This window comes from Acartia tonsa, chromosome 1 (genome assembly GCF_053477335.1).
Source record: "Acartia tonsa isolate MP-2025a chromosome 1, ASM5347733v1, whole genome shotgun sequence".
Lineage (NCBI taxonomy): Eukaryota > Metazoa > Arthropoda > Copepoda > Calanoida > Acartiidae > Acartia > Acartia tonsa.
In genome coordinates this window covers 5,655,079-5,680,977 of record NC_137260.1, presented here as the reverse complement: position 1 = coordinate 5,680,977, position 25,899 = coordinate 5,655,079, and the positions used below count along the sequence as shown (strand labels likewise).

The 25,899-nt window shown below is 31.1% G+C and overlaps 1 protein-coding gene across 1 annotated transcript in view; it reads left to right on the top strand.

Moving 5' to 3' along the window:
- LOC145321861 (uncharacterized) overlaps positions 1-25,899 on the top strand; it is a 40,502-nt gene that overhangs the window by 1,815 nt on the left and 12,788 nt on the right. Inside the window, exons 2-8 of the mRNA XM_080163530.1 lie at positions 1,712-1,804; positions 9,942-10,104; positions 11,718-11,780; positions 12,660-12,743; positions 16,764-16,855; positions 17,397-17,472; positions 17,624-17,677. Coding sequence (XP_080019656.1) covers positions 1,720-1,804; positions 9,942-10,104; positions 11,718-11,780; positions 12,660-12,743; positions 16,764-16,855; positions 17,397-17,472; positions 17,624-17,677 — 617 coding nt within the window. The 5' untranslated portion in view covers positions 1,712-1,719. The remainder of the gene's footprint in view (positions 1-1,711; positions 1,805-9,941; positions 10,105-11,717; positions 11,781-12,659; positions 12,744-16,763; positions 16,856-17,396; positions 17,473-17,623; positions 17,678-25,899) is intronic.

Below are 25,899 nucleotides of genomic sequence, written 5' to 3'. Positions count from 1 at the left end.
TAACTGCGGGCATCTTGTAAAGTAATGCAGTGATCTAAAGAGATAAGACAATGGCCATTGCATTGGTGTACATCCCTAATGATGATACACAAAGTTACCCATTTTGTAAATTAAAATTAGTGGTTGAAACGTCTGAACACTGAACTTAATTAACCAACCAATCAAATTTGTTATCAGTCCCCAAAGTTATTAAGCCAACGAATAAAAAAGGTTATTGTGAAACTTTGTGGACTAACGTAATATACAACTTCATTTCTTCTACCTTCCCAAAGGCCACCTATTAAAAATGTTGTTTAACTGAGTTTATCTTGTAAAGTAAGTCCACATTACAAACTCTTTGAATGCACGCTATTCCTGCCATTTGCCCTATTGGCTTCGGTAGTTTTCTGCAATATATTGTTCTAATGCATAAATATTAAAACTGTGTATTAATATAAAATACTCAATCAGGATCAAATTCTATACTAAACCTTAGCTTTTAACTTTGCAGATTTTTAGTGAAATTTTTTCTTGTTATGCATATTTTTGACCTTGCTTTTCTACTTGCAAGGCCTTGACTTAAATGAATGATATTTTATGTAGGTATATATTATCTATAGCGGAGCATAAATTAGTTTAATTAACATGCAAAAGTATGCACAAAAAAATGTGATACTTTTTCATACTAGTTTTAATTTATTTGACAATTTCATAGATTTGTTATTAATGCAGCTTCTCTTAGTTTGCTTTTTTACACACTATATGTATTTAACAGTGAAATAAATTTAAAATAAGAGAGTGAGGTGTCCGAACAGTCCTGCTCCGGCTACAAGTATGTGAACAGATGGAATCTGGAACCAATTTATAAACTTTACCTATACAGTCTTTTTATATTCCAGGTGGAAATATGTATTCGGACAGTCCTGCTTAAGCTACAAACATGTGAATTGGTGGAACCTGAAACTATTATAAATTACACCTTTACAGTCCTTTTATATTCCAGGTGGAAATATGTGTCCGGACAGTCCTGCTTAAGCTACAAACATGTGGATTAGTAGAACCTGAAACTATTATAAATTACACCTTTACAGTCCTTTTATATTCCAGGTGGAAGTATGTGTCCGGACAGTCCTGCTCCAGCTACAAGTATGTGGTCAGATGGAACCTGGAATCAATTTATAAACTTTGCTTGTACAGTCCTTTTATATTTCAGGTGGAAATATGTGTCCGGACAGTCCTGCTTAAGCTACAAACATGTGGATTGGTAGAACCTGAAATTACAAACAATGACAATACAGTCCTTTTAAAATCTAGGTGGAAGTATGTGTCCGAACAGTCCTGCTCCGGCTACAAGTATGTGGACAGATAGAACATGGAACCAATTTATAAACTTTACTTGTACAGTCCTTTTATATTTTAGGTGGAAATATGTGTCCGGACAGTCCTGCTTAAGCTATAAACATGTGAATTGGTAGAACTTGAAACTATTATTAATTACACCTATACAGTCCTTTTATATTCCAGGTGGAAATATGTGTCTAGACAGTCCTGCTTAAGCTACAAACATGTGGATTGGTAGAACCTGACACTATTATTAAGTACACCTATACAGTCCTTTTATATTTCAGGTGGAAATATGTGTCCGGACAGTCCTGCTTAAGCTACAAACATGTGGATTGGTAGAACCTGACACTATTATTAAGTACACCTATACAGTCCTTTTATATTTCAGGTGGAAATATGTGTCCGGACAGTCCTGCTCCGGCTACAAGCATGTGGACAGATGGAACCTGGAATCAATTAACAAACTTTGCCTTGGATTCAGGTATGGCGCTAGCTTTCACACTTTAGATGCCCTTTGTTGGAATTGTTTTAGCAAGTATTTTGACAATAAAAATTGCAATGGCGGAAAACAGTAAAAGAGTCTAACTATGACGTCAGAAAAAATTATCAATTAACTAATGAGAGGCCGCTATATATTTTACCATTGTGAATACTGGCTTCTTATTGGTTAATTGTTATTTTTTTCTGACGTCATAGTTCGACACTTTTACTGTTTTCGCAATGGCGTTTTGGTTGTTACTGTAGACAATAAATGAGTTTTATTTATTAAACCTACTCTATAATCAACATTGTCTGTTTAGACCTCTGTCCGAAATTTTTTTTCTAGCCTGCTATTTAAGATAGACTGCTTATAATTTTAAAGATACCCCTTACCAAAGAGCCTCTATTATCTAACTTACTTGAATTGTCAGTCTTTTGGTTAAAAAACCAAAAGACATTCGTCAGTTGGTCTACTTTTTATGCGTCCTAAATAAAAATTCTGTTTATTTTGGTAGTGTGATAAATAAAACAAGGATGACAACATCCATAAGTAGCGAAGCACAAAAAATCGTGAATGGAAATACGTAAAAGTAGATTTAAAGTGGATTTATCCCAAAAAAGTTTGAAAATTGGACCAAAAACACCAAATATATGGGGAAATATGTAAAACATATAAAAATAGCCAAAAACCTGATAAAAGGCAGTCTGACCGCCATGGTTGTTTTCTTTAAACGACGGGAAATTTAATTTTGATATCTATAACTGAAAAAATTTTGAAAATCGGACCATAAACACTGAAGATATGGAGAATAATGTGAAAAATACAAAAATAGCCTGTAACCTGCAAAAAGGCAGTCTTGCCGTCATGGATGTTTTCTTTAAACGACGGGAAATTTAATTCTTATATCTATAACTGAAAAATTTTTGAAAATTGAACCATAAACACTGAAGATATGGTGGAAATGTGAAAAATACAAAAATAGCCTAAAACCTGCAAAATGGCAGTGTGGCCGTCATGGTTGTTTTCTGTAAACGACAGGAAATTTATTTTTGATATAAATAACTGAAAAAATTTTGAAAATCGGACCATAAACACTGAAGATATGGATAAAAATGTAAAACATACAAAAATAGCCTAAAACCTGCTAAAAAGGGGTCTGACCGCCCTTGATGTTTTATAGATAATTGTGCTGCTTAATAATGGGAATGTTGTCAAAAAATTTCAGCTGTCTATCTTTAATAGGAGCTGAGAAAATCACGTTTCCCTTATTCTGTCTTACACGGACGGACAGACGGACGGACGGACGGACATTTCAAATTATAGAGTAGCTTCGCTACTAAAAATTGGTTAAAAAATACTGTGGATATAGTTTCAGTACAATGTTATCAAATCTAGAATCTAATATAAGTTTATCTTATCCTTAGGTAAATATGTAATCTAAGGTACAAGTCTACATTCCATACATTCACAAACAATGCAGTAGTTTCTAAAGTTAATATTACATTATAATTTGAGTCTTAAGATGAACAAATATTTGCTGTTAAACAATTGAATCAATTGACCTTAGAAACTAAAGGTTAATTTTGGTATTTACATTTATCCTTGAAAGTTATATTAGAACTTTTGAATAAATAAGGAAATTTTTAAAGACAGTTTAACCTTCTTAAAGAAAGATTGTAAATTATATCTGTAACATATTAATTGTTTTAGTCGTTTTAGAGGTAATAATCATTTTATATTAGTTTTTTTTTGATAATTTTAATAATCAAATCGAAGTAGGGTGTAGGGGTTGTCTACAACCCCATTTATACTCTAATAAAAACCCTTTCTTTTTGCATGTGGACGCCACTGAATCAAGTTTATATTCAAGGCCTCGACATACAATATTTGATAATAATCAATCATCATACTTTAATGGATTTAAATGGAACACATACATCACGTATTGATAAACTAAAATCCAATACTCGCAAAGTTTAATCAATCATTTATTTATTTGTATGACATCGACATAGAGCTTTACAGTGTTTATATGTTCTGGCATCAAGGATACATATTTTTAGCCAAATTATTAAAAAATTATTAGTAGAACAAAGTGGTCCCTTGTGATTTATTAACGTAGCTACTTTATAACTAGATCTTAAAAATCCCCAAAAGTCTAATGTCTATAATCAAAAAATCTAAACTTCATGGATGTTGCTTTTTAGTTACTTTACGAGTAAATCAAGACACAATTCAAAGTTCTAGGTTATATATTACTGCTACAGGCTTTACATATCAACAGCCATTAGGCTTTCTCTAAAAGTGCGAATTGAGCAGAGAACCCCTCATCTAAAAATAAAAATTTTGTTTTTTAATGTTTAAGCGCTAACCATAACTAGGAGGGATTCCTAAACCTGCGGGACCTATGCCTGCGTTGCCCTAATACTGAAGGGCTACCCTATACCTAATAGAATGTAATCAAACCAATAGTAAAATACGAAACCACTCCCCTCCCCCCTTTTTATCAGTTTATTTGATAATAAGCTGTGAGTGTATTATTCCTTGGTGAACCTGCAAATTATTATAATCCATGATAATTGTAATTTAGTTTTGTTTTATAATATTATAAATTTCATTAAAGCAAATATTGTTTAAAAATGCATAAAAATTCTAGTTTAATGATTATTAGGTCAAACTTCTTGGGTCTTTGACCTTTTATACTTAAAACTGTAATAAATAAAATAGTTATAACCAACCAATAGTTATAAAGTTGTTGGTCAAAATTTAAATATTTTATTATTTGTTTTTAATCCAAAATCTAGAATATGGATGCTAGTATAAGTTTTTTTAAATGTGTAAGGTTTTGTTTGTTAAGATCTCATAAATGGCAGGACCAATATGTTTGTACATATTCATAATTTCAGGTCATTTTAGTGTGGTCTTTGGCAGGATGGAGAGGGGAATTATACCGCCTACCTCCAAACTTTTATTTCTTCTTTAATTGTGGGGTTGGGGTAGGAGAGGGGGTTGATAAACATTATCCCTATAAGGGCAAAGCTTGTTAGGATGTTAGGAATGAAGAAACTATTATAGAGTAGCCTCACTGCAAATATAACTAAAGCTAAGCAATATAAAGGTACAAATATCAGGGTGTTATATTCAAGGATATTTGCTTTCATGCAGGGATACAGGGATACATCAATAGAGGATTAAATAATATTATAGAGTAGCCTCACTGCAAGTACAACTAAAGCTAAGCAATAAAAAGGTACAAATAGCAAGGTGTTATATTATATTCAAGGATATTTGCTTTCATGCAGGGATACAGGGATACAACAATAGAGGATTAAATAATATTATAGAGTAGCTTCACTTCTAGAACTAAAGCTAAGCAATAAAAAGGTACAAATAGCAGGGTGTTATATTCAAGGATATTTGCTTTCATGCAGGGATACAGGGATACAACAATAGAGAATTAAATAATATTACAGAGTAGCTTCACTGCAAGTATAACTAAAGCTAAGCAATAAAAAGGTACAAATAGCAAGGTGTTATATTCAAGGATATTTGCTTTTATACAGGGATACAACAATATAGTAATATTACAGAGTAGCTTCACTTCTAGAAGTTAATCTAAGCAATAAAAAGGTACAAATAGCGGGGTGTTATATTCAAGGATATTTGCTTTCATGCAGGGATACAGGGATACAACAATATAGTAATATTACAGAGTAGCCTCACTTCTAGAAGTAAAGCTAAGCAATAAAAAGGTTCAAATAGCAGGGTGTTATATTCAAGAATATTTGCTTTTATGCAGGGATACAGGGATACAACAATAGAGGATTAAATAATATTACAGAGTAGCTTTACTGCAAGTATAACTAAAGCTAAGCAATAAAAAGATACAAATAGCAGGGTGTTATATTCAAGGATATTTGCTTTCATGCAGGGATACAGAGATACAACAATAGAGAATAAAATAATATTACAGAGTAGCTTCACTTCTAGAACTAAAGCTAAGCAATAAAAAGGTACAAATATCAGGGTGTTATATTCAAGGATATTTGCTTTCATGCAGGGATACAGGGATACAACAATAGAGGATAAAAAATATTCTTCAAATAATAGAAACTTGTAAACTACTTAGTAGATATATTGATATTTTTTTGGCCTCACTTACTTGCACGATCTTTGTTTGGAAGTCCTAACTGTTTTGGACTAAGAAATTTCTTCTACTCTATCCCATGTTTCGCAACAGACATAGCAACGATAGGAACCTTTTTTAACATCTCTGGTTATGACGCGGTGTTAGAGCGAGATTCGAATGACTATAAGATGAAATATTAGAGGTTAGAAGGAGCCGTAGATTTTTATGGCAATTGTTGTACCCCTGCATCCCTGGTTTTATGTGTTATGTTAGAATATTCGATATTACCAAATCAGAATACAAAGTGGCACTTTCTAGTTATGCCAGGGATAAAGTGAAAAGTCAATGCAATTTAGATTTATCTCCCCCCTTTCTGACGGTTATATAATCTAGAATTTGATGCAAATTATATCAATGATATGTTCTTTATTATTATCCATCTAGCTTTGTATAACACAGGAACTTATTTTCTAGGAAGAAGGGATCGTTAGAATGTAAACTATACTAGTCTCCAAAGTTTTATTAATATGATCAATTATTTGTTAGCTCCAAATTTTGATTGGGTTGTAAACTTATTAAATATTCCAATCTTTTTCACCTTTGATTTTTTTTATTTTCAAAAGGGATAATTTAGTTTATCATGATTAATGTTGGATTTTAATTCACTGTCTAATTGTATTATCCTCTTAGATTGTTCTCTCGTTTATTGCCTTAACATATTATCAATGTAGATAATATTGTTATTTTATAATTTATATATATGTTGAAATTTGAAACTCATCCATATTATTAGAGACTCAAATTAAATTTATAATAATGATTTTTGTTTTACCTTAAGAGTGGTCTTAAAATGTTAGCCACATTTTCAAATATACAATTAAGCTCAATACTTATATAAAAGTAATAGATTGTGTTCTTGAAACTATTTTCGTAGAGGAGCCTATCGCTTCAAAAGAGAAATCACCCATGGAAACCCCCCTTCCCCCCAAAAAAGTATTTAAAATTTATTTTAAAGAAACTAAATATTGAAAGGTCGAATCCCCCGTCCCCTTCTTCCCCTCAAGTCCCCATAAAGGCCGCTTGGGGTTTAGCAGAAAAAGAATTAAAGCAACAGAAAAAAAAAGACTTTTATATTAGAAAGTATTTTATATTAGAGTAGACAAACCATAATTATTGAATTATAAAATAGTTTTAATGCAAAAGATAAATTTAACAATAATATAGACACACTGTTGAATGTTTATAATGTAAATTATTTTCACATAAGTTGTGGCTTACCTCTAACTTTATTCACCTAATTTTAACATTTTATATATTTGGTAGTCTCATCTAATCTAATTATAAAAATAATGTTTTGGTAGACAAATTATACTTAAAAACTTTTAGGTCAATTATTACTTTATGAATATTTTTTAAAGCGAAGCTTTTCTATAATTAGGGTCGGTCCGTCCGTACGTCCGTCCGTCCGTAACGGATAGCTTTTAGGCATTTTAGAATTGTCCTATCGATTTCAAATTTTGCATGGTGATTCCTTTAGCAGTTAGGTACGATTTAGAAAGCGTAGCAACTCTATAATCATTACCAAAATGTCCGTACGTCCATTTTAAACATGATGATTTTTTTACTTTTTAGCATTAAATTTTTATGTGATCTAATTATCCGATTGATCTGATTTTTGGTATATTGATTCCTGGGACAACAAAGTATAATGTAATAAACGAAGTAACTCTATAATCAAGTCCTAAAAATGTAAGTATGTCCATAAACATTATCCTGTATCAAGCAGTTTTTTAACAAATTTACTCAGAATTTTGCTTTGACTCTTATACATTTATATTAGGATTATTCAGTTCTGAAACTATACAAGTGTTAACGTCCGTTTGTCCTACCGTTTCAGTGCTTCGCTTTTATGGATGTTGTCATCCTTGTTACTTTATGAATATTTTTAGATTGGTTGTGATTATTCAACACAAGGGGTAGATAAATAGCCTACAACTATATATGACTTAAATTTAAAAAAAAATAGCCTAAAACCACCCCATGACCTATCGAAATCGAGATCCAAAGCTACTTACATAAAACCTTACTACTTTATAGTAATAAATTTTAGTCAAACATTTTTTATATATGTGTCAATGATTTGTTTTATCTATGATTGATTTCAACATATCCTAAAAACTTTGCTTTGATATTTTATGAATATAAAGTATTTATTTAAGTCTCCTTATTTATTTATCTATTAAGTTTGAAAGTGCATAGTCATCTGAAATGAATGTATTTCAACTCTAATTAATTATTCTGCAACATTTGAACAGGCAGTTTGCATCCTTCCCACCAAGTTAAAGAATAATTAAATGGTACAACAATTGAGGCAGTATATTTCGTATTATAGACAACTTTTTTCCGGATATTAAAATGAAAAAGATTAAAACCAATACTAATATTACTATTCATGATAACGTGTCTGTAATACGATGCTTTATTTACATGATTTTTTAGTATGTCTGAGAACTGGTTCTATGCCAGCTTATATTAATCGGTGTCGAAGCCATACTGGAATTTTTTAAAGTTTTGTTTCAAAGAGATACATAGTCTTTAATTGTTCTTAAAGCCTAAAGTGGTTACAGAGATCTTAGCGGACAAACACAAATTCTTACTACTTATTATTGTACCAGCGCATGCGCCCCTAGCATCTGATGCTTTAAAAAAATAGCCTAAAATCATCCGAAGAGTACTTGATATAATAAGAATAATAGAATATCTTCATAGTTGATTAGGTCAGAAATAAAAAAAAAGATACAGATGATCTACATATTAAAAGACTAAAAAATCAATCCAAGTTATGACAAAAGAATTAGAGCTAAATATTACTCAATTCAAAAGTAGTTGATTTATTTTTTACCTAATTCCTGGTTTTACCAAAGCCCCAGAGGCTTTACCAATGGTAATTTAGAATGCAACTACATAAATTAAACTGTTAATTACAAACAATTTAATGTATATATTCTAAAGATATTATAATACTTCATTCTCAAAACATTATACCAATAATTATTGTATGAAAATTTCATTATTATTTTAGAAATATTTAGCAGCATTCAGTTACATTTAAGTGAACAAGGATGACAACATCCATAAAAGCGAAGCACTGAAACGGTAGGACAAACGGAAATTAACACTTGTATAGTGTCTGAACTGAATAATCAGAATATAAAAGTATAAAAGTCGAAGCAAAATTATAAGTAAATTTATTGAAAAACTGCTTGATACAGGATAATGATTATGTACTATACATACTTACATTTTTAGGACTTGATTAGAGAGTTGCTTTGCTTATAATGTTGTACTTTGTTGTCCCAGAAATCAGTATACCAAAAATCAGATCAATGGGATAATCAGAACACATAAAAATTTGTTGTTAAAAAAGTAAAAAAAATGTTTAAAATGGACGTACGGACATTTTGGTAATGATTAAGAGCACAAATTTCATTAAATTTGGATTTTCTTTCTTTGCATTTAAAAAACGTACGCTTTATAGCAATAAAACTAGTTGGAATGCCTTTGCACTGAAACAGGTGTAACTTATTGATCTACACAGCAAGGAGGAGGACCATACAAAGGGTTAATTTTATTTGGTCATAAACTCATTTTTCTGGGTGAATAATAAGGGATCTAAAATATTTTTTCCTTCATATTTTAATTATATATCAAATACTACGCTAAAGTCAAGCTTACACAAATTAACTTTAATCTTTTTATACGTATTTGTTATAATATATTTTGGCCCCTTGCAACTAGAGGCTCTGTACTCGATACAGTAGAGAGTGGCTAGAAGAATATACTAAAATCATTCTAAGACCTAATTATGAAAATAAACGAGTCTAAAACCACCACAGGACATATGTGAAGCTTGCCTAAAATTTAAAACCCAACCGGTTAAGCAGTTATTGATATCCTAAGTTTTAGACGATAAAACCTTTAATACTTTATATAATAGGATTAATTTAGGTTTGGAAGGTGACCACTGTTGTCTAAAGTCTGGTCTGACAGGCTGGCGCGGAGATTCCTGCGGGTCCCTGCTCCATGGAGTTTGCCAGCAGGCAGTCACAGATCCCCTGGTAAAACCTGAACAAATGGTCTCGGAGCCTGGACAGAATAGGGTTGTTGTCAGGTAGAGATTAAAAAAAAAATATTGAAATGAACCATATCATAAATCTTTATATTCTTTAGATTCGTCCCTAGTAAACTCTTTAAGAGGTGAGGAAGGGGCTGGGAGGGTTAAAATAATTCACCACTATCACCAACTTTCAATTTTAGCTCAAAATTTGGTACTCTTCTTGAAATGGGTATGTAAAATTACCATCTTCATAAATAGTTTTTAAAACTTTCAGGTACCTAGTAAAAGCTAGATAAGCCCCGCAGTCAGCGAGATCTTTCGCTACAAACATACAGATTGAAAGACGGAGGGACAGACAGACATACATCCTTTTATTTTAATATAATATTCTATAAACAAAGCATAAAATATAAATGTTAAAAAGGACAATATTGTATGGATGGTGGCTCTCATGCATAAGTAATAAGTATTTGGTGAGATAATAGGAAATAAAATCTTTTCTGTGTGTGAGCACAATCATTAGTTAAACCAAGAGACAGCCAAGATAATTTCATTTTTTTGGGATAGGGGATGAGGGATATTTTCTCTATGGTTTATTGGATAAAATAGCCTCTCTTAATAATCTTTTTTAATTCATGTATTTTTTTTTCAGGAAAAATGAATTAAATTAAATATTTCTCAAAATTTCTAATATTGTTTCAAAAATTTTTGTTGAAGAAAATATCTATGTGGAACATTATTTTAAATATACAATATTATTTAGTGGGTTTAAAATTATCAAAAAACTTTCATGAGCTAATACTAAACTGCCCTGACAATTGTTCAGCAATTGGTTTAGCAGTGTTCGAGACCTATTTGGACAAATAAGCAGCATGTTACTGTATTTATGGATGATAAAATTCATATTACATAAATATTAACCACAATATTTCATTTCATTTTATTTCATAGTTTCATACTAAAAAGATTTTAAATTGCAGAAAAAAACTTACAAAATAGTCATTATTTATGTTCCATTTTATACAAATAAGATATGAATTATAGCTAAATAAATTTTTGCCAGAAAATACGAGTCTGATACATTTAGTTTTGTAATTAGGAAAGTAATTTTCACTGCCTTTGAAATACTTTTGCTTAATTCAGACATAAAGAAAGGAAAGGGGTAGCAAATCAGACAAAAGTTTATGTTACTCTCATGTTGCAAATTTTTTATTAAAAATCTTAATATCATACAGAAAAAAAGAATAAACTGAGGGGAAAAAAACAATTACTTTAAAGATATTTGGCAAGAATTATTAAATAATATACCTATATCCTTTTGGATAGCAGATTTAATTTAATTTGTTTATAATTTGACAATGCTACATTGTTTAAACATCTAAAAGTAAGCAATTGAATGCACTTCCTATGTCTAGTTTCAAGTGAAGAAAGTTGGTGCATACAAAATTTATAAATTAGTTTATTAATTTATATGGGTTTATTCCATGAAGCAAACCACCAACAATTTTTCAGTTTTTTTTTCTAGGGGTGAGGCTGCTGCCCCACAACTAAGGGGAGCAATATTAAAACTCCTATTACCTTGCACGGCCTTTGTATAGAAGTAATTCTTCTGGTGTTGTCCTAACTCGAACTCAATCTTTAAAATAACCTTTTTTATTTTTTTTAAGATGGAGAAAATCTGGTGTTGGTTGGTGTCCTAGCTCTTGGACAGTTATCTACTGCCCTATCAGGTAGGTGACTAGTATAAGTAGCACTACTATGTACATAGGATTATACCTATGAGAGTTGGTTGGAGTCCTAGCTCTTGGACAGTTATCTACTGCCCTATCAGGTAGGCGACTATTGTGCCTTTGCCACTACGCCCCCTCAATTTATTTTTTTTAAAAGGAAGTAAATGAAAAACGTAATGAATATAAATAAAGAAATTCAATGACATAAGAAACCGCGTTGGTTCAGCGGTTACTTCAGTTTTAGACGGACAGACGAACAAAAAAACATCCTACTGCTTTCTAGTATATAAATATATTTATATATGTATATAATTTAAAAAATAAGGTTTCGTAAATTATAAAAATCTCAGACTAAATATATTTAAAGAAGAAGAAAGTATAATATTGTCTGGCATAAGCTATCCATTATCCAATTCTATACATAGAAATGTAAAAAGAGTGATGTTTTTGATATATTATAAAATATATGTGGGATATTAGAGTTGAAAGTTATAGACTATACAAATATTATTTAGAATTGAGACGTTTTTATATTAGGAGTTGTAGATAACTGTACTATCTATGAAAAGAGATGATTTTCTATAATTATGGTTGATCAGAAACGTTCAGCTCTGAACATTACTTTAGGCATGTTGAAAATGTCCTATCGATTTTAACCTTTGCATAGTGATTCCTGATACAAAATGTTTATGTGATATTATTATCCTATAAAGCTGATTTTTGTTTAACAAAGTACAATGATTAAAGAGAAGCATCTATATAATTACTGTATTTAATTAGTTTTGCAACATATTTATTTACAATTTTGTTTTGACTCACACATTTGTGTTCGGCTTATTTTGTACTCAATGTTCAGTATTTAATATCCTTTCTTTTCAGAGATCTATCCTCTGGTTCAGAATTGAATGTAGAGTGTAAACAAGAAACTTTAGAGGCACAAGCCGTTGGAGTCATCCTTAACAAGTAAGTATTGAAGCGTATCCACTCTATGGTAACTAGATTTTTATAACCACTTTATCTTATTTGAAAGCTTTAAAACTTTCGTACTTTTATTGAATTTTGATTGGTTGGGTTAAACTGTTACTGTCTGAACGTTTTAATAAATGGCAATCTACAGAATGGGTAATTATGGGAGTGGATACAAAACCGCGACAAACATAACCGCGACAGTTACAAAAACCGCCCCATAACAAAACCGCGACAGTAAAAAAACCGCAACATTACATATAAAAAATCTACTAAAAAAAATAAGAAAAATCTTAATGCTAGAAGGTCATGGCCGCTGAGCTCGGCCCCCTGGCCTGCTTAGCCGCGGGCGCTCGGCCCCCTTGCCTATAACCTAACCTAACCTATATGTTTGAATGTTTAATGTACATTAACTTATTTATAGTATAGAATTTCGTGGATTTTACAAAAATTGGTTGGTAGATTTTTTTTCAAATTTTTAATATTTTTTTCTACAATATTTAGGTTAGGTTAGGTTATGGGCAAAAATTCCTACATAGTTATATTTTTGTTATTGTCGCGGTTTTGTTATTGTCGTGGTTTTGTAACTGTCGCGGTTTTGTTATGGGGCGGTTTTGTTATTGGGCGGTTTTGTAACTGTCGCGGTTTTGTTTGTCGCGGTTTTGTATCCACTCCGTAATTATGATCATCATCATTAGAAATATACAACAATTTATCGTCTATAATTTTATCACTTAAGGTTATACGTTATCACTTAAATTATATGTAAATTTAATGACATTTGAAAGTCTTAGCTGAGATCTTTATATATTTTAGAAAATAAAATACATTTCAAACAAAAGCAAATTAGACGTATTTTACTAGTATGTAAAAAGTAAATAAAAAACGCAAAAAGAGATGGTCAAAACTGACTTGTAAACTAGAATAAAGAAAGCTTTCAATCTCAGGCTCCAGTGATACGGGGATATAGTAATGGGAAATGAGCAATCTTCCTTTTAAGTTTTAGGTCTGTCATTTGGATTTGGATTTTGCTAATACTATTCATATATTGGGATATTGTCGGTTTCATGACACCGCATCTTAAGGGGCATTTCGTTGTATTTTCACAGTAGCTTTTGATCGAATATTTTGACGAAGACCAAACTGCATAACTTTTGTGTCACTTTTGATTCCTGTGACGTCATAAAGTGAGGAAGATGAGAGGAGAAGTTGGAAAGAAAACCCATCAAAAATAGATGGAGAATATGATGCCAAAAGTGGTGCAAAAGTTATGCAGTTTGGTCTTCGTCGAATATTTTAGGTAAATGTTAATGCTAGAATTAGGAGATAAGACGAAACGCCCCTTAAGAGGTGATGTCACGAAACTGACAATACCCATATATTGTTCACTCATGAATAGGCATCACACAAAAATTGGAGAACAATAATTTTAATCCAGTGCTCTATCCCATAATCTGTGAATCTTTCTGACTTTTATATGTGTAACACATTGTTGTTGATTAGAGTAAGAAATGTTTCTACATTTAGACATCTTCTCAGTTTAACTTTATGTATCTATCTTTTTATATTATATTATATATTTACAAAAAAAAACAGATTTTGCCTTCAACTAGGATCAGTTATTTGAAGTAAAGTTATACATATTAAGTATTCTAGTAGTGGTGTAAATATAAAGTTATTATAAAAGCAAATTGATCTATAAAATATTGATTTTTTTTAAATTCAGCTCTTATTGATTTAAGATATTTGTATGTGAAAGATAGATGTCTAACTATTTCTTTTCCACAAAATTTTGATTTAATTTTTTCCGACTAATTCTGTAATAGTCAGAGAAGCAGAGAATATTAAACTGTAATTTACACTGGTATCTAGAGTTTTATAACCAAGTTTATATTCATTGGCTTAAAAACTTTGGATACTCTGAAATATTTTTAGTTGGTTAGATTCAAACAAGAAGCGTACAAACTTTTCATCCAATAATTGTTACCCACTTAGGGGATAATTTTGTTATTCATCATTTGGGATGTACATTGTTCCTTTTTTATCCCAAACTATCCATGGTAATAGTGGTGTCTGATTTTTGTAGGGATTGAGACAGCGCAAAATAGCACAAAAAAATGATGTCTTCAATATAGTTGTCCAATACACATTTGCTTTTTGTAGCATAATCGACAGGCAAATGGACAAAGTAACTGAATGCAAATGTGTATTATCACTAAAATAAGCAGTCTATCTTAACTAGCAGCAAACAAATCTCATTTTCCGAATGGCATTACAGACGTACGGACATACAAAAATAAATATAGGTTAGATTTGCTACTCTGAATATGCTCAATGAAAATTATATGATAAGACTATGTTTTTTTAAACACCACACAAGCCATTAAAAAATAAAATATGAAATCTTATTAAGAATATAGAAAAGATACATATCTACAACATATGTTTTGAAAATCTAATCCAAAATGATTATAGGTTACACATTGTAAATTGTAACTGAAAGGTTTTTCTACATTTAAACAGGGCTTGGCAACTCTACGTCATACAACTGTAAGCCTAGGTGAAATCAACCTTTTACAATTCAAAAACCAGACTAAATTTAATCCAAAAAATATGCCAATCCATCTTTAATAAAAATATCAGAGCATCAAAACAGGTTTTAATTTAAGGTTTAGTCGCAACTGCCGAGCCTTGCTTTTCAATAGGAAGTAGGTTAAACTGAAGTACTTTCATGTAAATACAATTAAATCAATTAACCCTTTTTACCCAAAACAAAGTTAATAAATAATTAATCATAATTAGTTAGAATGTGTTTATTTTCGTGGTTGGTCCTTAATAATTTAGGAATAAAAGGGACATTGGGCCGTTTATTATACAAGTCCTCAAAATTTTAAAATAACAAATTTGGGGACTTCATTAAGTTGTGTGTCCTACGTTTCAACCAATAAAGAAGTGGTAATTTAATGTATCATAATTGAATTTAATAAATTTTAAAAAAAAGGTTGGGACGTGTTTTATTTGTTTATTACGTTAGTTCTGTTAACCCTTACAGATCGGGCCCCAATTCCCACCTTAATAGATCGGGGGGGGGGGGGGGGGGGGGGGCTCAAAGAGCCCCCCCTCTATCTCGGCTCCTGGTACAGATAAAGACGTAAATTTTTTTTCTAGTGGTTCATGTGTATTTTTAGAGAAAATTACTTTTTCTAGTCATAGCAGTCAGACCGCTCCTTAGCCGCTTTTTAGCGGCCAGCCGCTAAATTTTAAAACGGCTGTAGAGCGGCCAATTTTGCAGCTGGGATGACCAAATTTTAGGACGAACTTTTATTTTTCATAATAAAAAAATTACTTTTTCTGATCATCGCCGAAAAACGGCAAATAACGGAAACCGCAATTTTCGGCGGTTACGGCGGTAAAACGGCGGTTGGCGGTGCGAATTATTATTTTTATCTGTTTATTATTGCTCAAGGATTTACCAAAAAAAATTATAGGTCTCTAGCTGTAATAGAAGCCACGATATTCATGATATATGTCTGTAGTAAAAGCCGGACAAAAATCGGTCATAAAGTCGGTCAGGGAGCGGTCAAACGGTCATAACACCACTTTTCTCAGATGGTCATTGATATCTAAGTATTCACCAAAAAAATTTTAGGTTTCTACCTTATACACAAAAGTCATAATGTAGAAATTAAGATTTATTTAGAATTTTTTCTAATTTTTTTTGCTACCCAACCGACTTTGACCGGACACCACGACCGACACAGACCAGATATCCTAATAAAATCAACTCTTGCCGACGTATAATTACTAAACTTAAAAAGTCATGAAGTTACAGCTCTCCATCTTACCTACAAAAAAAATGAGATTGAAAAAACTAGAGGGGGGGCTATTTGAGCACCCCCCCCGATCTGTAAGGGTTAAGGTACTGTTTTATTTTGTACTGGGTAGCGTTGCAGGCTTATTGAACTGCTTCGCTCGCCAGGTTCATTCTAAGAAAAGTAACATATTTTTTTTATTTAGGTTGAATCCCTATTCTGAATATGAAATTAGACTGCTAGCCAACAGTTCCTTCTTCAATTCCACCAAGCACTCTAGCATTAGAGCTAGAACATGTAAGTTTAATTTATAATATTTTCAACAAATAAAAAACTTTTGTCTACAATTTCTATTATTTGTCTGTTATAATAATGTCATTTCTGTTATTCTATAATTAACCCTTAACTTTTTTTTCTATCTCATTTTCTGTATGTGAAAGTTAAAGAGCCATAACTGCGTGACTTTTTAATTATGAGTATGACACATAACTGAGAGTTGGAATTTTTTGAATATCTCCATTCTGGCTGGCACAGGATGCCAGCAAACCTGGCAGGGTAATCCAGGTAAAGAGCAACAATATTTTGTTGACTTAAACAAATCAATTATATTACCAAAATACTAAAATATTCTCTAGTAGTACACCCTAATATTAAATACAGGTGTTCAAGTCAATTTCAGGTTCCAGGTATGATCCTGCAGGTCCTGATCCTGCAGGTCTCCAGAAATCGTTAAAAGGCTCCTGTGGCCGCAATTTTTGACTTAGAGACTTCAAATTTTAAACTTAAGCTTTTCTTACAAGTCTACATAAACAGCTTTAATGATATTATTCTCGTTCAGTATCGCCTGTACCTGTGGGTTGGAAGGTTTCAAAGGCTGGCGTTCTGGAGATGGAATGGAGAGACGAGATCGCCAGGTTTAGAGATGATATCAATACTGTTATAAATTGGAAAACTATTACTAGCACCAGGTATTAGATAGATAAATAGATAGATAACTATATAGGTAGATAGATTGATAGATAGATAGATAAGTAGATAGATGGAATGGGGGGACGAGGTCGCCAGGTTTAGAGATGATATGAATACTGTTATAACTTGGAAAACTATTACTAGCACCAGGTATTAGATAGATAAATAGATAGATAAGTATATAGGTGGATAGATTGATAGATAGATAGATAAGTAGATAGATGGAATGGGGGGACGAGGTCGCCAGGTTTAAAGATAATATGAATACTGTTATAACTTGGAAAACTATTACTGGCACCAGGTATTAGATAGTTAGATAGATAAATATACAGTGTGTTTTTTTTATGAGCACTTTTTTGAAAGCAATTTTACCCCACTTATAGTTATCAGAATTTAATGATTAATAGCTTATTTTCTTCGTTTTTTAAGGGAAATTATGAAACAACAAAAAAAATTACAGTTTTTGTTGAAAAAGTACAGTAAAGCTGAAAATTAAAAACTTAGGTGTCAACATCTAAAAATGGTTTTAGCGCATTTTTCTTATGCTCAAATAATCAACCTTTTGCAAGAATGGCTGCTAAACACTTCAAAGTTGAGATATAGAGCTAAAAATGTATACAGATACTATTAGGGACATGTACTAGAACATATCAAAGTTTGAAGGTCATATATCAACCAGGGAGGGAGTACTGGCCCCCCAAAGTCGACTACAGAAAATCCATTTTTTTAAGAAAAATGCGCTAAAACCATTTTTATATGTTGACACCTAAGTTTTTGATTTTCAACTTTACTGTACTTTTTCAACAAAAACTGTAATTTTTTTTGTTGTTTCATAATTTCCCTTAAAAAACGAAGAAAATAAGCCATTAATCATTAAATTCTGATAACTATAAGTGGGGTAAAACTGCTTTCAAAAAAGTGCTCATAAAAAAAAACACACTGTATATATGATTATATAAGAAGAATGTAAATTTGAATGATAAACATATGCATATATTTAAATTATTTGTTAAGGTCAATAAAACAATATCTTAACTATATATAGATAGATAAATTGATAGATAATTATACAAGACTACAAATTTAAACGATAAACATATGCATGTATTTAAGGAGATAGATATAAAGTCAATAAAACAATAACTTAACTATAGATAGATAGATAGATTAATTGATTGAGTGGTAGATAGATAGATAGATAGTTAGATAGAAGGATAGATAGATAGAAGAATAGATAGAAAGAAAGATAGATAGATATAAAAGTAGATAGATAGATAAATAGATGAATGATTAAATAATACTGTAAATTTAAACGATAAACATTGCATAAATTTAAACTATTTGTTAAGGTCAACAAACCATATCTTAACTTAGCAAACTTATCTGAAACTTAAGTTTATGTTGGCATCCTTTCAATGAGTCAATATATAATGTACTATCCATCTATTATACGCTTTCAGGGAGGGAGGGGACATTAGGTAGTTAATTACACTTTTACCCAAGGTTTTATAACACTACATCTTTTATTCTTTGGATAAAAAAACATTATGTTATTTTTTATAATATTTTGGTTAGTGTCTAAACTTTTAAATTAATTAATTTTGTTTACCATCATTGGGGATGTACATCAATGTATTGTCCATTGTCTTATCCCTTAAGATCCCTGAAGGTCTATCTATCTTTAAAATGAATATATTGGCATGATGTGCTTTGGTTGATAGTTTAGAATCATAATTCTTGCAATAATGTCAATTTGCATTACAAATGCACAATAGCTTGAGAGGTAGCTTGCAAACCCACGAAGAGATTTTCCAATTTTTTAGAGCGAAGTATTTCAACACATAGGGTTGGTCTGTCCGTCCGTAACTAAGCTAAATTCGATAATCATGGCATGTTAATATTGTCCTATCGGTTTCAAAAAAAAAGGTATAAAGTATGTGAAATAATCTCTCAAGGCATCTTTAAGAATATACCTGAATTTACATTGATTTTCATTACATTCAGAAAATTTTTTAACTGTATTTTTCAAAGAATTAAAATGAGAGCCAGAATTTGGATAAAAAACTATTTGGGTTCAAACAGGTTTATTTTGTTACAACTAAAAAAATGTTACTTGCTAAATATATTATTTTTTGCTTAATGTTAAAAGTTCTAATAGAGTTTAAATGTTAAATATTCTGACTGAACATTAAAAAGGATGACAATATTCATAAAAGCAAAGCTCTGATACAAAAATGTGAGAAAATTGTTTAAAAACTGCTTATGTAAAGGAATCTGGTTAAGGACATACTTAAATTTTTAGAACTTGTTTACAGAGATACATCGCTTATAACATTGTACCTTTTTATAATAAGAATCAGCATTTAAAAATTAAATAGAATAGGATAATTGTTTAACATAAAATATTTTTCAAAAAGGGTTAAAAATCAAAATATTTTAATGAATAAAGAGTTGCAACTTGCAACAATTTTTAAATCGTACCTAACTATTTTAAAAATTAAAATCGATTACATACGGACCGACCCCAATTATATAAAAGTTTCGCTTTTAAAAAGTAAGAAATACTTGCTTCTTATTCCTTCCTAGCTCCTAGACAGAAATAAAATATGTTCTTTTTTTCTTAAAGAGAAAACTTTGAAATTACTAAAAGTTCTCTGTTATAAATGTTACTTGTAAAAAGGAAAACCCTCTTCTCTCATTTAATATTTAATTTTTAAAGAAAATTTTAAGTTTTAAACATTAGAATAAACGCCATCCAACACACTCGTTAAAACAAAAACAAATAAGTGTGTATTGTATCAAAATCTTTCCAATATGATTTTAGCCAACTTGATTTTTTTCTTCCCATCATATAAGGTTTTTATGTAAAAAGTGCCACCCTAAGAACATAAACCTCCCTCCTGGGACGTCTCTGTGCCATCTAAGCCGGAGTATGGAATGCAAAAATTGAACCGTCCAGAGATTTTGTTTAACATAATAAAACTTTCACCCACTGACATTCACCTTGATTTTTTCAGTGTGTGTGTCTGTGTAGATTTTCTGTGATTTGTGTGCGTGTGCATGTCTAGGTTTTTGTTGCAGATATAGGCCCAACTGAGTAAAATAACCTTTTCACCTTATTTTCATTTTATTAATTAAGTCCCCAATGCCATATTTAATCAACATTTAGTGAACATTAACAATTGAAAACTTATGTCAGGGGTGTATCTGAGTGTCTACTGTGTTTATTTTGTGTGTGTGTGGATTTAATATAAATGTCAGGGATCTAAAGGGATAAGACAATGGTACTTCCCTAATGAAAATATACAAAATTACCCCTTCTTTAGATTATAATTAGTGGTTGAAACGTTTGGACACCCAACTTAATAAATCAACCAATAAATTCAATAAAAGTCCCCAAAGTAGTTAGGCCAACGAGTAAATAAAAGTTACTAAATAACTTTGGGGACTAGTGTTAAAAACAACACAATGTCCCCTTCCTCTATGATAAAGTATCTTGGGAGGAAAAATTATTTCCATTCCTACATCTTATTTTATTTTATGCATTTCTGAAATTGGTGCAAAATTTTATGTAATTTCTACTATTATAAAACTGCCTCTTAGACTGTTGAGTTCAATACTTTAAGAAAAACAACAAATGTAAAAGTATTGACCCAGACAACTACCTGGCCCTAGTGATGGAGACCCTTTATGTCTGGTAGCTAATTGTTTTTTTTTCTTTTGTATGGACTTGGCTGTGTTTATTTTATATTATGTAGCTCATGCCCCCTCTAAACTTTAATAGAATAATAGAAAAACCTGATATTTAAATTTTAGTAAAAAAATTGGGGGAGATTTAATTAGGGGTGATTACTCTAAGGAGGGTGGTGGTATTCTTCCCTAAAATAAATATAAACCTTCCCAGGACCTATTATAAGCTACCCTGTAAAGGAAAACCTGATCGGTTTAGCGGTTATCGAGATCCTTCGGTACAAACATACAAACAAACATTATAAGGATAAATAAATAAAAGATAAAGAAGGGAATAGTATAATTTTTCCGTATGCATAACCCCTGCGGGGCTGCCAAGTAGCCAATAGGATCAAATATAGCCTGACTTAAGGTATGAAACTGTCAAAAGAAAATTTTTCTCCCAATTTTATTTAGTTAAAAATAATGGGGGGAGGGGTTTTCTGTACTATTAGATGAATTAAAAATACTGTTTATATTAATGAATTTAATAAACATAACACTTTTATTTATGGCAAATTTATTTCAAACATGGGCTCAAATATATAGAACTCGAGTAAAATACAAATATTTTTGTTTAAGAAAAAGTATTTTAGAAATTATTGAAAAAGGTTATATGCATATTTATGATGATTATAACATATTTAAGAAATAAAGCTTAAACTAAATCAGTCTTTTTTTAAATTGATCATCTATGGTCATAAAACCTCTTTTTTTTATACCGATTTTAACTTAAGCAACATTATTTGATACTTTAAAAGTATATTTGAAAATATTTACGAATTGTTGACCTTAGTCTCTAAAGTTTAAAACTCAATGAAGCCTAAACAACTTTATTTATTTAAAATTCATTGTATCCTATTTAAAACTCGGGTCATGTATACACTTGTGGTGTAATTGAATGTAGCTAAGTTAGGCAGGGAGGGGGACATTGAGCTGTTTATTACACTGTTCCCAAAGTTTTTTAATAACGTATTTTTATTCGTTGGTTTAACAACTTTGAGGCCTTTTATTGAATTTTTATTGGTTGATTCATTAAGTTGAGTGTCAAAATGTTTTAACTATTAATTGTGATCTACAGATGTAGTAATTTTGTTTATCATCATTGGGGGATGTACATCAATTTATCGGCCATTGTCTTATCCCTGTAGATCCCTGTCAGTCAGGCCTCTCAGAGTATTTACATTAAACTAGAGTTATAACAATAATTTGTTGATTTTAGACCTATGTTTAAACAGCAGTCAAGAAAATCATATTGCTTTGAAAGAATTTCTATATGAACCATATTGAAATATACAGACAGGCAGACAAAGTAGTTTAGAGCGTCACGGCATGTCTAAGTTTAATAAATATATATATTTCCTCATAGAAAAACGAAAAATCCGCCAATTAAAGTGTATAGGTTGCATGAGCTATGTAACTATACCCACGGGGTTGGAACCCTGTGCCGACTATCGATTGTGTCTTTAAATATCAACTAAAAGAGTCGGAAATATCAAGTCGCTAAAAAAGAACAGAAAGCATTTTGCTAGCATACAAATAAGATCCCCACCACTTGGGCCAGGTAATTATCTGGGTTATACATCTATAATTTTACATTTATTATTCGCCAGAAGCCAAGTTTATCTAAGAGGCTCTACAAGAAACTATTTAGTATTCTCTAAAAGTAAATTTCTTGTCCTAACTTCCAATTTATCCGTTTAATATAGCCTCAATATCAAACCAGATTGGTTTAGACCAATTTTAAACTATTCATGTTTTTAAGTTTAAATATTAATTCTTATGAAAAAGTAATAGGATCTGTGTGTGTCTGTCTGTGTACCGAAGGATCTTGCATAACACTGAACTGATATAGTTCTCCATTAAAGGGTAGTACATATTGAAAGTAACAGGATAGTTGGAGGAATGTTGGGTGTAAACTTTAAATATCCGATTATTAAGAAAGTAGTAAGGGTTTTTGTCTGAAGCTTAAGATCTCAATAACTACTGATCCGATTCAGTTGTCAGCTTCACATGGACCCTTTGATAGTTTTAGGCTATTTTATTTTTAGATTCAATTCTTGGGCCGAATGGTTTTAAGCTATACTTCTAGCCACTATTTAACCCTCAGTATTCAGATCCCCTATAGCTCCCAGTGGCGTAGCCGCTAGTCTCTATATATAGTTTAATGAATCAGGAAGATATTATGCACACGTGTATTGTATTCAGTACCGGGACAGTGGAAAGTGTCATGTGTGACGTCACAAAACTACTTTTAAAAAAGAGGAATGATAGGAGAAGTTGGATAATAGACGTATTTGTATGACGTCACACATGACACTTTCCCATGTCCCTTAAGTACCCTACTAATTACATCTCATTTTAAAGGTTGGTTGTCTGTTGGATGTCAAATTCTGCCGAAACTCTAATGATTCAATAACCACACACACACACACACACACACGCACATCCCATCATTTTCACCGCAGATGGACATTGGACATGCCTTCAATTTTTATCTTTCATCTTCAAATAAAATGATCAAATTTACGGCGGTTTCCAAGATTTTTCTAACACTAATAGCACATGAAAACATAATCACTTTAGACATCAAATCTATTGTGACTTTAGGAATTTAATAATCTTAAAACCATCTTTTTCCTTTGACTGACATAGACTAGACAATTTTCTTGAAATGGACAGACAGAAATCTAGACTTGAAATTTACTTTAGAAAAAAAGTATATATGAAATAAAAAGTGATGTATCAATGAGGTTAGGGAAAAAAATGTTTTTTGATAAAACACAAAAAATAGTAGTGTTTTGTCATTATCTGAGTAACCCTTCAAGATTTAAAGTTATAATTTGACAAAACACATCTGTTTTAATGTGTAGAACTATACAATGACGAAAGTTATTTTTATTTGATTACAAATATCCAAAATCATTATACATATATGTATTTTCTCGGATGTGTGAAACTGGCATATCATCTTTATTTTGAGTGAAGCTTCTCTATTATTTTGTTTGTTTGTTTTTTTGTTTGACATGGCATATCTGAATACTTGCAATTTTTTCCTCAATTTTGTTTTGTACTAATTTTCTTCCAGTGAATTCTAGAAAAGAACAAAGGAAGCAGGGATGTCCAAGCTTTTTATTTTGTTGGGAGAAAATAAATTTGTTTTGAAGGTTTGAGAGGGGTAATCTATTATATTTTTTAAAATTTATGGGATAAATTGAAGGGTTTCTTGTAAGTTGTACGTATATGAATGGAAGTTTATCTAATATTTCCTTATGTTTTTTAGCCAATTAAAATTAGTAAAATTTGTATTTGACCCCAGGGGCGTCCAAGCTCATTTAATGGGGGGGGGGGGGTAATCTTTATTTCATAGAGGCATTTTTTTATTTGGGGGGGGGGGGGAATTGAAAATCAATTATTTTGGGGATGTCTACGGCAACCCCAAATTTTTTTTGGGTGGGGGGTAATCACCCCATTACCACGTCTATTGGACGTCTATGTTTGACCCTATATTTTCCAAAGAAATATCGACAGAGAGAGGATGCTGTGAGTATTGGTGCAAAAAATATGACGTAACAAAAAAAATTAGCCAATGAGAGGCCTTTATAAATTTTACCATTGGTCAATAACGGCCTCTCATTGGCTAATTTTTTTGTTACGTCATATTTTTGCACCAATATTCACAGCATCCAGAGAAAGGGGCCATACAACTTTGGAGACTTTTAAAGAATTTTGATTGTTTGATTTGTTAAGTTCAGTGTCCAAACGTTTCAACCACTAATTGTAATCTAGAGAAAGGGTAATTTTATGTAACATCAATGGGGATGTACATCAATTTATCGGCAATTGTCTTATCCCTTTATATCTAAGGAAATATCGAACTATGGAAATGACAGTACTTGTTATTACAAATAAATATATGTTCCAATAAATAAATAGAAAAAATGTGTTTTTGATATCTTTTGTATGAATATTGATCTCGCACAATTAAGTCAATTTATATCACAATAGCCTATCTGTTTCATTCATATAATTCATGTAAGGAATATTTTTCAAGAGATTCATTTAACGTTTGAATTGAAATGAATGTAGAAGAATAAATGAATAACCCTCTGGTGGGGACCTTATACCTAGCAAATTGCTTTCTGCTCGTATGCATCGACATAGTTGTTTTAATATACCCGACGCTATTGGCTGATATTCAATGACCCAATTGAAAGCTGGCACAGGTTCCTCAAACCGTGGACATACAGTTATTTAACCCCTGTCGGCCACTTCTATTCTTTTACTTTCATAAAGTTCTAACTATTTGAATTCAAGGATTTTGGGACTTGATTATAGACAATAAAATATTTTAACTTGAAATTCATATTGGTGTGATTAAGCCTTTGTCTGCTAGAAGAATTTATTTGATTAAACCTCCCATAAGATTATATTATTTTAAGATAACACCAAATTTTTCTAAGATGACCAAATTTGCTTCATTTTCAATAAAACTTTACTTTCAAATACCTCACATTTAATTTACTAAATTGTACAATGAAGCTTATATGTATATTTTTCCCAGGAAATTGTTTTCCAGTATGGCTTTGAAACCGATTAATATCCACTAGATTAGAACCGGTTCTCAGCCATACTGAAAAACC